The sequence below is a fragment of the Sylvia atricapilla genome, chromosome 22 (assembly GCF_009819655.1).
Source record: "Sylvia atricapilla isolate bSylAtr1 chromosome 22, bSylAtr1.pri, whole genome shotgun sequence".
In the NCBI taxonomy this organism is placed as follows: domain Eukaryota; kingdom Metazoa; phylum Chordata; class Aves; order Passeriformes; family Sylviidae; genus Sylvia; species Sylvia atricapilla.
Genome location: NC_089161.1, coordinates 3,822,332 through 3,837,626, shown reverse-complemented (window position 1 = coordinate 3,837,626; position 15,295 = coordinate 3,822,332). Strand labels below are relative to the sequence as shown.

Genomic DNA, 15,295 nt, shown 5'->3' with positions numbered 1-15,295 from the left:
TTATATTAAAAAAAAATCCTTCTAGTAATCACAGCATTGATATTTTGACACTGTCCATTCAGAACAAGTATAAACCACTTAACCTGAAGAGAGCACTAAACAGGCTGGTAAGCAAACAAAAAGAAAAAACAAGGTATCACACTACTTTTAGTCACCTTCATACAAACTTTTGAGCTACTTTGGAAAAAAACCACAATTCTAATGTAGATATATACACACATGTCTAAACCAGTATTTACTGGAGTAGCTAAAGGAAAATCTATTTTTCTTAACCTAAAATGCAAAACACAGTGAAGAGGTATTTGAAAGGAGTGGTGGGAAAAATACATGACTGATTTCAGAGAAGCTGCACATTGCAGTTGAGCACTGCAGTTGTCTGATCAAGCTACAATCTCATCACAAGGGCAAAAAGAGCCAAAATCCCACAGTCCCATCAACACTGTCAGTGTTACAGGCACGCCTAACAATGCAACTTTTTGACTTGCTGTGGCACACCTCAGCACATATATTACCTTAGAGAAGCAGAAGTGTGAGCACAGGAAATTCTTGACGGTTCCATCCAACTTAGGAGTTCTAATAAGAGAAAAGGAAGCTGCTCTTCTTCCATGTGACAGCTAAAGGACCTGAGAAGCTGAACAGGCACTGTGCTCAGGAACCCAGTGGATACGACAGTAACATTTTCTCTTGCCACTGCACCTCACTGTGCACTCCTCAGTAGGGTGGGCTATGATCAGAATACTTCTCACAGGGAACAGGGAGGCTGTAACATGTAACACTGTGTGCTTTCCTACAGTGATTAAATCTGCCTCAGGGAACTACAGAACAGGGAAAAGATTTACTGGGCTGTGGCAGTACTAATTAGCTGACCTTATATGACTTTCTGCACCTTCTTCCAGTCATTCCTAAGGACACATAAAGAGAGCATCATATAAATAAAACATGAATATGGTGGCAGAAACAAGCACTAAATGAAAGTAGCTTTGGAGGCTTCCCACTTTATCTTATTTGAATAAAGTGGGAAGCAGTGGATGGCAGTGGATTATTTCTTTCTAAGCATAAATCCTGATTGTCTTGTAGAGGATTTTCAGAAAAGCTACAGGGGCACTGGGATGGGATACTACATGGTCTAGGCTTTGTAAAACCAACTCACTTCTTCAGCTGAAAAGGCCAAGAATAGAGCTGAGAAGTTACAAACAGCCAGAAACACCTCCCCATCACCCTCTTCAGCCTTAGGAAGGAGGATTGTCACAAGCATTAGTGAAGATATGGATGTCATGAGCAGGAAACACTGAATCACTTAGGTTGGAAAAGACCTTTAAGATCATAAACGACATCTAAAAGCCAGTTGGAGTGTTGTTCTTCGCAAAGATCTGCAGCAAATTTTCTCCTTCACCAGAATATAGTTCTGCACATTACAGGACAGGGGCTGCACAGCTGGAAGTAGGAACATAAAGAGAAAATACAGGGCTGTGCTAGAACAAGCTTGTCAGATATATTCTTTCCTGGTGATACAGGTCCTGACTCTTCCAAGCACAGGTGGATCTTTGTTTCCAGATGTCTGTAGAAGGCTCTGCTCAGAAGCAACCTGTTGGTCCTGTCTCTTACAATCCTGACTCATGAAATATGCATACATAGCAAAAGAATAAGAGTATCTAACTAAAGACTCACTGCTCTTCAGGACCCTCTTATACCATAAATATGCCTTGGGAATGGGAAAGAGGACTCTGATCCCATCACAGCAAGAAACATTCAGCTTGTCACATCAAAAGACAAAGATGTGACATCTGCTTCCTCCACCTGTTAATTCCTGCTCCTGTTGGTCACTCCCATGCCCAGGGACAGTTTTCTACCCCAGTCAGTGATCACAAAGAAATCAGGTAATGATTGCAGCATAAATTCTTTGCTAAACTGGAACTCAGCTCTTAAACAGTGAAGATCCTACACGGCTGACTGCCAAAGAACACACATTCATTTACTAAACAACCTTGAAAGAACTGTTTTAAACCTCAAGTTGCCCAGTGAGACCTATGCCAACCCTCCCCCGTTAAATACACGTATTTGCCCCGAAATGTGAATCACTGAGCCTGCAGAGATTCCATTTAATTAATAAAAAACCCCTGATAGCGAAGGATTAAAGGGATTATGCAGCCAGAAAACACAGTTAAAAAATTAAAGTCTGCTTTTGTGTGCCATTCATTTACTGCCTACGCTAAGTGGACGACAGCTAAATGCCAATGATTATTAACATTCCTTTTAATTAGTCAGCGGCTCCCGCCCACACACTTCTACAGAACTACCTGAAATTTGTCCTCTGATATCAGCTATGGATATTGGAGTGATAAGTAATCCTAAGCCTCTGTGATAAAACCAGGAAGAACACGTGTACACCAAATGTGAAAAGCTAGATAGAATTTTTTTTTTAAAAATGCAAGGACATGTCTGACAAAACTGCTTTGTTCTATCACCACTGTAGATTAAAATCCTAATCCTCTAGCTCTTTCAGACAATGAAACAGGACAGATAGTAAAACAATGAAGAGGTAATAAAATATTACTAAGTTTCCAATAAAATTATTTGTAGTAAGAAACTAATTAGTCAGAGCACCATGCAATTAACAGAGTATGAAGTAGTCTCAGGCAGGGAAATCTGGAAGGTGATTCTTATGCCTCGTCCATCTCTTGCAATTTTCTGCTTTATTGTTTCTGCAGTTCTTCACTTTGGGCAAGAAAAAGTATAAGACAACAGCCTGGCCCACCCACTCCATTATCCAAACTAGTAAGAAAAGAATTAGCAGTGGATTGCTGCCTCCTTTTCTGACATTAGTACTACCAGCTTTTTTAAAAATTGCATTCGTAGCCCTAGGAGACAGAAATCTTATGCTGGAATTCATTCCTTTAAATCCTCAGCTGAATAGATGTCTGTAGGCAGCCTCCAGGATGATAATTTGTTTGGAAAACCCCTCAATACTCTACTTAAAAAATAATGAATGATATAAGTTTAAGAGCAGGACAAGAGTCAAAAATGTCATAGTAGGCAGCAGTCACACTTATCACTGCAGCAGGATTAGCTTGATAATTTTTTATTACAACCTAAATTAAAGTCAGGAAGACTGTGCTATTGTTTTGAAAAGAAAAATACAGCATGGACTGCTGATCAAACTGTTGAGGAATACATTTAGTGCAGCCAGCTGGGTGTGCAGCTGCAGTGTGAGCTGTAGGCTGAGCTCTGCACAGAGGGAGCCCAAGGCAAGAGGAAGTGAACTGCCACCAACTCTTTGCAACAGTGGTGCAGGTGACCAGACACCCAGAGGTGAGACAGGAGCTCAGGAGGAAGAGAGAGGAAAGGTAAATTAGTACCTGAAATGGAACAAGCATAAGAAATTACTAACAAAGGGGCTGCTACATAAAAGCACTGTGAAGGCCAAAAGGCTGCACAAAATGCTTTAGCTCTGATTTCAGAGATTTAAATAACACAAAAAAAGGCAGGTCTTCTAAGCTTCTTATGGTGAGAAAAAGCCTTGATTGCTCCTAGAAAACCCAAGACAGCAAAGGCAATAGCAGAAGGAAGATGATGGCAGTAAAGGGGAAAGCAGAGCAGATCCCACCACTCTTCATGCAAGACCCACTCCTGGATAACAACTCTGTCCTGGCCTGTCTGCTTTGCTTTGATCCACACACTGCTGGGCTGCTCCTCAGAGGGCTGAGCCTCCCAGTTCCAGTGCCTGAAGTGATGCTGACTCCTACCAGTGAAGCTACTCAAAAAACCCCAATGCCTAAGGAATACACAGTATGGGTACTTCCTCCACAGTAAGAAGTTTCTTGATCATATTAAATCGTTCTTCAAAAAACCAAATAACAGTCACTTAGCTGAGAAATGTGTGTATGCAAGAAGGCAACAAAGATAAAACCTTTCTCAGAAGAGAAAAATGAAGAATAACTCAAACCCAACCAAACAGAAACACAGTGACCGCCCTCAAATCCAACCACAAACACACCAACTACCCTAAACACGAACACACACACCAACCCCAAACCCAACCAAACACACACTGACCCCTCACAAACTCAACTCAAACACAGATGTCCCAACATAAATACACACACCCCCCTCTGACTCCCCCTCAAAATGCAAACACACAAACACTCCCAAACCTGTATAATCTCCCAAACACAACCACACCAACCTCCCCAAACCCAAACACCTGCCCCAAACCCAACCAAACACACAAACACCTTGACCCCCAAACACACCAACACAAACACCTTGATCCCCCAAACACACACAAACATCTTGACCCCCAAACACACCAACACAAACCAACACATCGACCCCTAAACACACCAACACTCCCAAACCCAGCCACACACCCACAGAAACACAATGAGCCCTCAAACACAAACACACCAACCTCCCCAAACCCAACCACACACACACAGAAACACACTGACCCCTCCAACACAGGAACACCAACCTTCCCAAAACCCACACAATCCACAAACACACCAATCCCCTGAACCCAAACACACACCCCAACCCTGGACCATCCCCAAACCCACACCAAGGACACCCAGCCCACCTGTCCCTGCTGTTCCCAAAACCTCTCTGTCCTCACACTCCCCACCCCAGGGAGGAAGGACTGGAGTGCTGGCTAGCTCAGAGCTGACTTGAAGCTCTGCCTTATTGAAATGTTTTTAAAGGTTTTACCTTGAAAGTGTTTCACAACAGGGTTCTCTCTGACAAAGAAACCCAAATGGGATATTTTTACTGGTCCCAAGTGCAGCAGTGTTACAGAAACTTGTTCACCTCCCACAAAATGGGCCCACGGCTCCTGCTTGCTCTATAGCTGGGACTGATGAAATGAGAAGGATGGACAGACCTAACAAACAACCTATGCCTTTCAGCAAGGCTGCTTTGTGCTCCTTTCTGTGATGAAAAATGAGATAAAGATGTTTTTACTCTGCTTTTATCCAGATCATAATTTCCTATTAGAGCTGAACAGATTATTTGGGATACCTTGGGATAGACAGGAAGTGAAAGGTCCAGAGAAAGCCTTGCTGCAGATGTGTTCCTCTCTTTCCTTACACATTCTGCTGTCATAATTTCAGTTTTAAAAATAAACTGTAATTGCATAGTTAGTTCCTTCTTCTTCTCTCTCTTTTTTTTTTTTTTTTAATCTGCTTTCTGCTCCTCTGTTTGTGGCTGTGTTATGAGAGGACAGGGGAATCAGGGACCAGTTTTGTCAAGCTTCACTTGGAGAATACACCCAGACTACAGTGGGGCAGCTCAGCAGGGCCAAAGAGCAAGAGGGCTTTTTTCCCCTCAAACTGGTGGAAACTATACTACAAAGGAGCAGTGTTTTGGCAGCTGTGATCCCGTGCTCAAGAATTTTTAGACCTTGCCAATTCTGTAGCAAAATAAAATGTCTTCAGAGAGACCTAAGGACCCATCATCTTAATCATAGAGGGGTGTGTGTCCAGGCAAGCACATACTCACCTACACACCTTGAACCCACCTCAGAACAAAGCCCAAGTCAGAACCTCTCAGAGGTATTACAAAACACTGAAAGAAATTCTGGAGATTAAATACTCCCATGCATACCCAAATATCTCCTCTGTAGTGCTACCCCACATGCTGCATTACAGCTCACACACAGTGAGCAGAGGAAGCATCTTCAAAAAGAAAGTTAACAGCACATCTTCAAAAAGAAAGTTAACAGTTAAAAACTAACTTATGGTTAGTTTTTTTCCTTTTGTTTTCTTATTCTCCAGACAGGCTGTTTTCAGCACACACTAAAACAAACAGCATAAATAAGGCAATGTTATTTGGTAGCAGAGAAGAACCACCTTACTGCATATATGATCTCACAAGGTAGCTGTCTCAGTATGCAAAACAGATCTAATGATTATGTTATGTAGTGGAATAATCAGCTAAAACATTAAACTTTAGGTCAAACTAAACTTTTTAGGTGTTAAGGAGAACAGATATCTGCAGCAACAGCAAAGCAAAAATCTCCAAACCCCAATACAACAGACACTACCAGAAAAATTAATGACAGTGCAGATGTTTTTCCAGGCAACATGTATAAATAACCTATTGAAACAACATGTTAAGTTAAAAATGGTAGTAAAATTCAAGGAAGAGATGAGTATTCATACAATAACAAGCTCATCTGCAATTATAGTGTCAATACAAAATCATTCTACTGCACACCTCTCTTCTTGTAAACTAAATTGAAGCCAAAGTTTTCACTAAAAGTTATATCCTCTGAAGAAGTCCCTCATACAAATGCTGCTGGTAAATCACACCTTCTCAAAATCCTGGTTTTGCCAACAAACCAGGAATTTTTGTCACAATATTTGATTAATAACCACTCATGCTTGCTTGCCATAAAGCACTTATAGCAACATGGGAAAGAACTGAAAGAACTGTGGTATTATAGGTTACATTTCATTCATACTATTTTACAAAGGAGGAGATGATTTTTGGAGATCTTTGTGATTGGTTTCATTGAGTCTTATAATTTGTTTTCAAAGTTGTCTTGGCTTCACTAGCAACTTGTTCTTCATGAGCCATCATATTAAACTAGGACCTGTTGTTAGTTCTGATAATGAAGGATAATCTTTTATGATAGTTAACATTTATTTAATGCTTAGAATTTGCTCAGTAGTTTATCTAACCCCACTACTGTAATTTATCTATTGCTGCCCTGAGGCACTGGAAAGACTAAATAAGCATAAATAAGAACTTTGAAAACTTGGAAATTGATTTGAAACTCTTCTACAGTATTTTGTGCAGAAAGTTTTCCAAGTGCCATTCCCATTGACTTCCCCCTCCCATGGATTTGGGGCTTTGTACCTTTCGTTTAGGATGAGCTGTTTCTTTGCTTGGCACGATGATGTTGGCACTGCTGCCCGAGGGAGATGCCTTTGACATTTTGGGAGAGGAAAGAGTGTCCAAGTGACAACTCCAGACCTAAGCAGAGGCAATAAGCTGCAGGCAAGGTGCCCAACTTGAGCATGACGCACTTCATGATGGCTCTAAGAGGCTGAGTCTTCCTTGAGGAAAGACAAAGGACAGCAGCTGCTGGTAAGAGTGCTTCATTAGCTTTCCTTGGAGGATGCTTAGAGTGAATATTGATAATACCATTGTCATTGATAGTTCACTGAAGGAGAAGCATTTGTACAGAGCATCCAGCACCAGCAGTGAGATCATGCATCAAATCAGACCTAATTACTGTCTGCAGTTTTGGAACAAGGAGCTGCATGACTCAGATGAGGAGAGAGAATTCCTCTCTTGCTACTTACCTCTCATAGGGAAGCACAGGGAAAGGAGAATAAAACATACTAGGTTAATTCTGTAGAGAAATTCTTTTGTCATAAACATTCAGTTCAGCAAAGAGAAGTCCAGAGAAAAAGGATTCGTAGTTCAGATACCTGAAGGGTATGTTCAGTAGTTAAGGCAAGTAAAATACCAGCCCCCTCTTTGCACAGAGGGAAATTTAGAGAAGTTCAGGCTGGCAGGATCTCTGCAGGTCCTTTCCCACTTCTCCCACCCCTCACCTCACACGTGCACTCAGATCAGAGCATTTGAACTCGCACAAGGGCCTTATCAAGCTTACTTTTGAAATTCTGTCCCATTCCATCCTTGGATCTATTCAAACCTGACTAGACACACTCCTGGACCATCTGTTCTGCCTGACCCTGCTTGGAGCAGGGGGATTAGATGATGAGATTTCCAGAGGGGTTTTCTGACCTCAACCTGTTTGGAGCCCACTGTGTTTCTGGACACTCTGTTAGCCCACCCAAGGGGGGTCTGCTCCCCTTGAGTTAGACTTGCAGCAGCAATACTTCTGCTCTATATGACTGATGTAGCCAATTTGGAATTAGTCTTAGGAGCCACAAGAGGTACAATATAAAAAATTAATCAACAGGAAAGAATAAAGGAAAAAGATGAGAAGCAGGTAAGTTCAGGCCTTTTGCAACTTAAACTTACCACAAAATTCACCATAAGGAAACAACTTCGGTAACATTAGATGGATTTCAGAGTATTTTGAAGAGCATTTGAGGAGAAAACCATTTGAGTAGAGAGGCAGCAAAGTAACAAACCTCAATTTGTTACAAACAGGCATTATCTTCTCACCATTAAAAGGAAAGAATATTGCCACAAACTTACCTTTTTTTGTTATTTTCAAGGCTATACAGTTGGATATGGCACTACATAGAGAATGGAGATGAGGGACCAGTCCAGTCAATCCTTGCTCTGGGATATGATAAATCAAATTGTAAGTAAAGAAGACAAAATATGCTGAATGGAGAGAAACAAGGACTAAAGTGATGAGACTACATAAGGCAACTCCTCTGTTAGCACCAGGCAAAAGCAAACAGGGGAAAAACTTTGCTGACATACTCAGAATTAAGTAGTTAGTTCCAACTGAAAGAGAAGATAAGTGAAATGGAAATTGGTCTTCCAGTCTACTGAAGGACCCGTGTTTAATATCAACCCAAGTATTTTATATGTACTTTATATTCAGCCTCCAGATGGAAGCTGTACTTTCCCTGCCAGGACAATTCTCTAAGGCACCATTGGATGAGGTCTCTCCCAAATAAATAGATGTGAAATTCTGCAAGGGAGAGGAAAACAAATAAAAAAATTGAATTCTCCTAATACTATCTTCGTAAGTTAACAAGCTTTTCAAACTCCCTCTCTTTTTTTACTTTTTCTGGCACAACAAATACAACACAACACATCCATCCATCTCACAAAAGAGAGAGGGGGGAAAAAAGTGCATTTCATATCAGATGCTTTGCGTCAAGACTGCTCAGGCTCATAAATCAGCTGTCTATTGCCCTGGTCATTTCAACCAACGTCTGACCCTTTTGTTAACTCATGATTTATAACTGAAAGTTACTTTTTTTTTAATGCCAGATTTATAAACTTTACTGTGCTTGGTTTGATATAATATCCATTTCGTACACCAAGCTATAAGACAGTAAATTTATTGTCTATGAACTGTTACCTTGAAAAATTACATCAATGCAAAGTGGTTTCCATTTAGAATCAATGGGCAATAAATTCATTGGATTTTTTTTTGAAGGGGGGAAAGAACATGATGATATTTATGAGGTCATGAGTGGCTATATAATGGGTGAAACTGGGAGCTGGGGCCACAGTTAGGCAGGAGTTCTGAGTTACAGGGTTAGACACAACAAAAAGTCCAACAGAAACGATGCATAAACTGATACTTTGCTGTCTCATTATTGTCAGCTTCTCCTGTCCTCTCTCGACTCTGCCCATCCTCGATGCCAGTGAGATGTCTTATCAACACTCAGGTAAGACCTTTTTGATTTTAATGGTTATCATGCAGGGGCTGGAGCAGTGAAACCAGAAAAGAAGCAGGAATGCTTTCCATGGGGCCTGTACCTGTGCTGCTCAGCTGCTGGAAAAGCAGGAATGCCTTCAGGACACCAGTAGTACAATGGACATATCAGTGGGTGTTGGTCTGGTAAAAAGGGGAGGTTGGGTGCCCTAAATAGTTACCCCTGCTGCTTTGAGATGCAGGAAACAAAAGTATGCATTGAGGAGAGAAAGGTATCTGAGCCTTACAGTACTGAATGCGAGCTGGTATTGGGTGTCTGGGCATTCATAGCCATTAAATAACTTAAAGAAACTTGGCTCTTCATTCTCTCCTGTTTCTACCCTTTGAAATGAGCTATTTTGTCTTTAAAAAAGGGGAAACCTATTGCAAACATCAACAACAGGCAAATCTCTCTTACAGTTCTATGCACTGAGAATGCTATTTGTTTGCATCAATTCAGATGCCATTCAGCCCAGGGAAAGAATAAATCTTTGCTTGAGAAAGTGATGCTGAAAGTTTAAAATGGCTCAATAAAAATGCACAGCAGAATCTGGAAGGATATTTTCATCAGACCTGTCTGGTACTGGAAGACTTTCTGAAACGAGTTCTGAAAGAACAGGCAAAACAACCCAGAAGTTATTGCATAAAGCTGACTATTAAAAAGTGGCTCTCCTTACCTGCTTTGCAACAGCTCTTATGCTGGTTTATAGGTATCAGAAGTCCTCAGTCTGCCTTGAAAATCTTGGGCTCTCTAAGCCAGCATCTTCTCAAGCCTTCCACAATGCAATTTGCACTTACAGGTACCCCTGAGTCAATATGAGTAATATCTGTCACATCATAGCTGGCTCTAACCATTAGTGCATTAGGCTCAAGACACTGTGCTTCTTAGATCTTCCTTGCTAATATAAAGAGTCTCTAGGAGTGAGGAGACAGAAGAGGAACTCTCTTAAAGAGGGTTGGTTTCGTTTGTTTTTTTTCTTTTAAATCTCAAAGCAAATTTAACTGCTAGCACTGCTCTGGTTTAAAGAATAATCCATGGCCAGAGATACAGATTGTCTCCATGTAGCAATGGGAATTTTTTGTATTTTTATTCTGAGTCCTATAATGAAACCCTTGCTGTCCTGTGCAAATGTCCTTTTATACAGTGAATAAACTAATGATGCGTATGTCCAAGGTCTTTAAGTTCCTGATACTTGTGCAAATTTTTGAAATGTTGGGAGATTATTTTCAGGTTTGTTTCTCACATACCCATGGGAGGAGCTACACAGTCACACCCATCCATGCAGGTCAGAGCAACTGAAACTCCAGAGGGTCACCTACAAGTACAATTACAAAATTATAATCATCTACACAAATAGTGTTTAATAATGACACCCTCTGGTTGCCCACAGTTTTGGATGTCTGCTATATACTGGCCAAGATGAAATTTACTGCTCAGATTACAAAAACCCAAGTTAGCTGGAATATACTGTTGGCAACCTGCCTTGGGGCACAGCCTAGCCACAGAATTCTAAATTCTTTATGCAGAGACAAATTAATTCTATCAGCTGCCAGCAAGGTGTTGTGTTGGAAAAAGTAGCAACATCTGTACTGGTACACACATTAAATGAGAGATGACTGACATGCACCAAGAAGCACAGCTGCCAAAATAAGTTGTGTAAATTTTCCTACCTTTATTCCTGCCCTTCCACTGGATTTAGTAATTGCAAAACTGAGCAGGTTAATGGGTCTTGAACAGGAACTTTTGTCTTTGTTCATAGGAAAGCTGCAGCATAGTAACTAGTTGATAAAGAAATGAACTAAAATAAAATTTTAAACATTATATACAAGTCTGGGCTGTGTACTGGAAGGATGAGGTTGAGTACCTCAAGTGACAGGAGGCTGCTGTTGGTCAAAAAACTTTTGTAACAAAACATCCACCAGAGAAACGAGAATCTGAAATTAATATCAGGAAGGTATCTTTTCTCAAACTTTGCAAGGAAAGGAATGCAAAACCAACTATCCCCTATTATAATAATTAAATAAGGATGGATGGTTGGTGCTTTCATGAAAATCTTCAACAGGTGGAGCCAACAGACCTGATCAGAAATCACCCGAGACAGGGATACAAAGCAAAAGAACTCACCCTATGCCTGTTTCTGTCACCTTCTGTTGGCAGCAGATGAAGATTCGAGGTTAAACCTGGAGAGGTTGGGCAGCCTGGGAAGCACCTCCCTGCTCCAGTTCCTGCCAGAGCTCCTGGGCACACTGACTGAGGACAACAAAGCAGGTGAGAATTTACCACAGCAATGGGAGGCTGCCCATGGTTTGCACCTCCAGCTTCCACAGATATCACAGCCCAGCTCCCAGGTATTTGCTAAAACACAACGTGGTGCATAAGCAACAAACAGCTGGGATTCAGTTAACTGGGACTTTGGGGAAAGCTGCTGAGCAGCCATGCCTGCAGCTCAACACCACCTCATAAAGTCTCCAAATGAGTGCTGCAAAACTTCCAGATAGCAAAACCAGGGCAAGGAGAGGCTTGGCCTAAGAGGAGCTGGCAGACAGAACAAAATAGCAGTCTTACAATACATCAATACTTGCAGAAAGTGCAGAATCAATAGCAATGGCTGGTTTGGGAAGCAATAGATGTTACCCTTGTACATTCCAGTCCCAGACCTCTGTTAGCTATAGCATTATGGCACATGAGAATTGCTTGCCTACATCAAGAATTCTAAATGGTAAAACATTTCATTGTGTCTCCTCTCTAATAGGTCTTACCCCCAGCAACTACAACCCAGGGGAAAACATCAAAGAGGTAAGTAAATGACCATCTGTCACTGAAACAAGAAAAACAAGACTTTAAACTACACAGAATTGTTACCAAGACATCATTTCACACTTCATGAACAGTGTAGACTAAAGTGCCACAATACCCTTGAAGCTGGAATCACTTAGCAGTTAAATAGGCAGGGGACAGGGGAAAATGGAAAAGGAAAAAAAAGAGCAAGTAATCCAGACCATTTAATTCTAAACCCTCCATTTTTTCTCTTTTTTTTCTCCCTAGAAAAACAGCTAAGTAAAGGCCAATTTCCAGCTTCATGAGCCCAGTATTTCCACCACCAGCACAGGCTACACAGTATTATCAGATTCGTTATGAACAACTATGTACATGGAGAACATCATCCTTGTTTTGCTTCCTGCTGAATTAGATGTAAATGCAGAAGGCAGGGATGAGTTTTGGTGGAACATCTAAAGCAGAGGTCACACTGGGCAGTCCCTTCCTTCCCCCAAGTGAGAACACAGGGCTGGGTGATGAGGAAGGCTGAGGGCAGTGGACAGTGTACTTTCCCACTGGGAAGCACCCAGCAGTAACCTCTCTGCTGCTGTTTGATTTCAGACTCTCTATGGGAACCATCCTCGACTTGCTTTGCTGGGACGCTTCTTGGCCAAGGACAGGAAACAGTACAAGAAACGTGGGAATCTTTCTGAGTGCTTCTGGAAATATTGTGTGTAAACAGGAAACTCCCTGACTGGTCGCATAATTTATACAGATATCTGAAAACATGTATATAGATTAGCTTGATTTCAAATGAGAATGAAGAAACACGAAGGTAGAGCCTAACTTTAGACTCTACTAAATTTCCATGGTAAAGTTTCCATGCTACTTGGAAATGAATAAATCCTTGATGTTTTGCAATTATGTTGTGACCAATGTAGTAATTTCTTAGAGCTCAGCACAACGGGAAGGAAGTAATGGGAGAAAGAGACAAATATACAACACAAAGAGAACTTGGGGAGGGGAAGCAAAATTCCCATGGGGTTCTGTGAAAACTCCCAGAAGAGTTCAACTGTCCAAGCTGACCAAGAAGAGTCCAAGTGCAGAGGCAAGGGGACTTTCTCCTTTGTCACTTGATGTAGATTGGGGTGCCAGGATGAAGAGTCATTGCTGCATTCCCTAAAGCTGTTGAGCAGGTAAGGGATGGCAGCTTAACAATGCCCAGTCCCCTCCTGCCACCCCACAGCAAAAAGACACAAAAACAATCAGCACATGTCAGGATCAAGCACCTGCTCCCACTGCTGCTGGAGATGATTTTCTCTCAGTCACTTGTAGAAAGACCCACAAATCCACATCACTGCCCTCAGCTACCCGTGGCAGGGCTGCCTGTGCATACCACGGGTTTTAAAAATTGTGTGTCATTATCATCAAGCACAGTATGGAAGGTAAACATGGTTGTCAAGATTTTACACCCAGGTTTGGAGGCAGGAATGACACCATGTGAAAGATTCTGGGGCTGTGACCTGCACACACAAGTGCAGCAAGGTGATACATAGATAACATAATCTGTGTTACCAGGGCAAGCCACCTCCTGCTTGGACACTCAAGGGCACTGAGATTTGCTCCCCTGAGCTACCACTCACTGATAACGCTGCTGTATCTTGGCATGTAATGTAAATAAAGGAGAGGACAAAACAGTAGCTACAAAAAGCTTCTGGCCTGACTCCTCTGTATGCAGAGTACCTCCAGACCCTCTCAGTCCTGGGTACCTTCTGATAATAACTGTGATAAATAGAGCTGAACAGTCAGGAATTGTCTCTGGGGGATGCTATCTTTGATAATATGCACAACCTGTCTGAGCTGTGAACCCCTGCTCAATACATACTTTGTATAACCCTCACTCCAACCGAGGCTCACAGAAAGCTTGAAGTAAACACCCAACAGTGATACACAGGCTACATGGATCTCAGTAGTACACATCATAAATCTCTGACTGTGCTGTTTAAACAAAGCCCACAGGTTTAAAACAGCTTGCTCACTTTGTGTAAATTTTAAGACAGATGATGCCTGCTGTAACAGAAAAAAATGTCCTCAAAGTCAGAGCAGCAGGATGCACTGTGCAGCTATTTGAAATCTCCTAAACATTCATCTTTCTCTTATACAGGAGAACAAGTCAGTGGCTCTCTGGAAATTACTCCTTTTCTGCTACCTCATCAGCAATAAAAACTTGTCAGAAAAAACTTCAAATTTATCTAAATGAATAACTAGCTAAGATAGACATTTAGACAGGGAGAAGTGTACAGCCTAAAAAGACTGGGGGGAAAAATATATTCAAAAACTGCAAGCAAAAAGCTAAATAAACCCAGAATGAATGATAATAGAAAAAATATTACAAGTATTAAAAAGTTCACTAGCCATCTACTTGAGAGAGGACAGAAATGAAGAGCTGACAGGCGTTGAGGATGAGGTCAAGACAAGGTAATTGAGCTATAAATAGTGAAACCATAGTTTTTAAAACTACAAAATACTTGCTAACATTTCTGGCATCTAAAGAAGCAATCCCAAATCAATTTTTATTCCAGCTAGGCCAGGTCACAGCAGCAGGGGCTGAGGGGGGAATTCAGCTAATTCTAATATACCAGAATTTCATCAGAGCCTGAAACTTTGTCACAGTTTTGGCCTCTGGAAAGGAAGGAGTTCAGATTGTCTTTGGACATCACTGGTAGTTCTCAAAGAGAAAACTGTTTGAGCACCAAAGTGCTTCCTTCCTGATGGACATTCCTGGCAGATGCCAGATAAACTCAGGTCCAGGGCCCAAGAGCAGAGAGCCTGGTCAGTTCATGACACAGGAAGGGAAACTCCACTTCTTCTCCAACCTGTGACATACAGCTCCTGCCAGCTTTCAGCTCAGAGCTTTTCTTCACTCCTGCAGGCCACAGACAAGGCTGGAACTGTCACAGGGAACTAACCAGACTGAAGAAAGTCTGGAAGTCAGGCAGGTTTGCCTTTTTATCAGACAGTGTAGCTGGGGAGGTCAGCCAGCAGCATCCTGAGTCCATGTGCACTGGGGGCAAACTGGAGCTGCAGCTGGGAGCTGAGCAGAGCAAACCCTGGGCAGAACTGCACAGCAGCAGTGTGTGATGGATACCCTGACAGGGACCATGCTGCTGTGCAGAAAATCC

General features: G+C 41.8%; 1 protein-coding gene across 1 annotated transcript; it reads left to right on the top strand.

The window, feature by feature from the left end:
- The first annotated feature begins 9,103 nt into the window (after positions 1 to 9,103).
- UTS2 (urotensin 2) lies at positions 9,104 to 12,974 on the top strand. The gene is made up of 4 exons (XM_066334193.1): positions 9,104 to 9,329; positions 11,514 to 11,624; positions 12,109 to 12,152; positions 12,735 to 12,974. The coding sequence occupies exons 1-4, from the start codon at positions 9,227 to 9,229 to the stop codon at positions 12,849 to 12,851; spliced, it is 375 nt and encodes a 124-aa protein (XP_066190290.1). The 5' UTR covers positions 9,104 to 9,226; the 3' UTR covers positions 12,852 to 12,974.
- The last annotated feature ends 2,321 nt before the right edge of the window (positions 12,975 to 15,295 follow it).

What these genes read in the sequence shown, in the direction of transcription:
- UTS2 (XM_066334193.1), top strand. Translation starts at nt 9,227, where the DNA reads ATGCATAAACTGATACTTTGCTGTCTCATTATTGTCAGCTTCTCCTGT. An exon ending in GACTGAGGACAACAAAGCAG is followed by an intron (nt 11,625 to 12,108) that starts GTGAGAATTTAC and finishes CCTCTCTAATAG; the next exon opens with GTCTTACCCCCAGCAACTAC. An exon ending in CAGGGGAAAACATCAAAGAG is followed by an intron (nt 12,153 to 12,734) that starts GTAAGTAAATGA and finishes GTTTGATTTCAG; the next exon opens with ACTCTCTATGGGAACCATCC.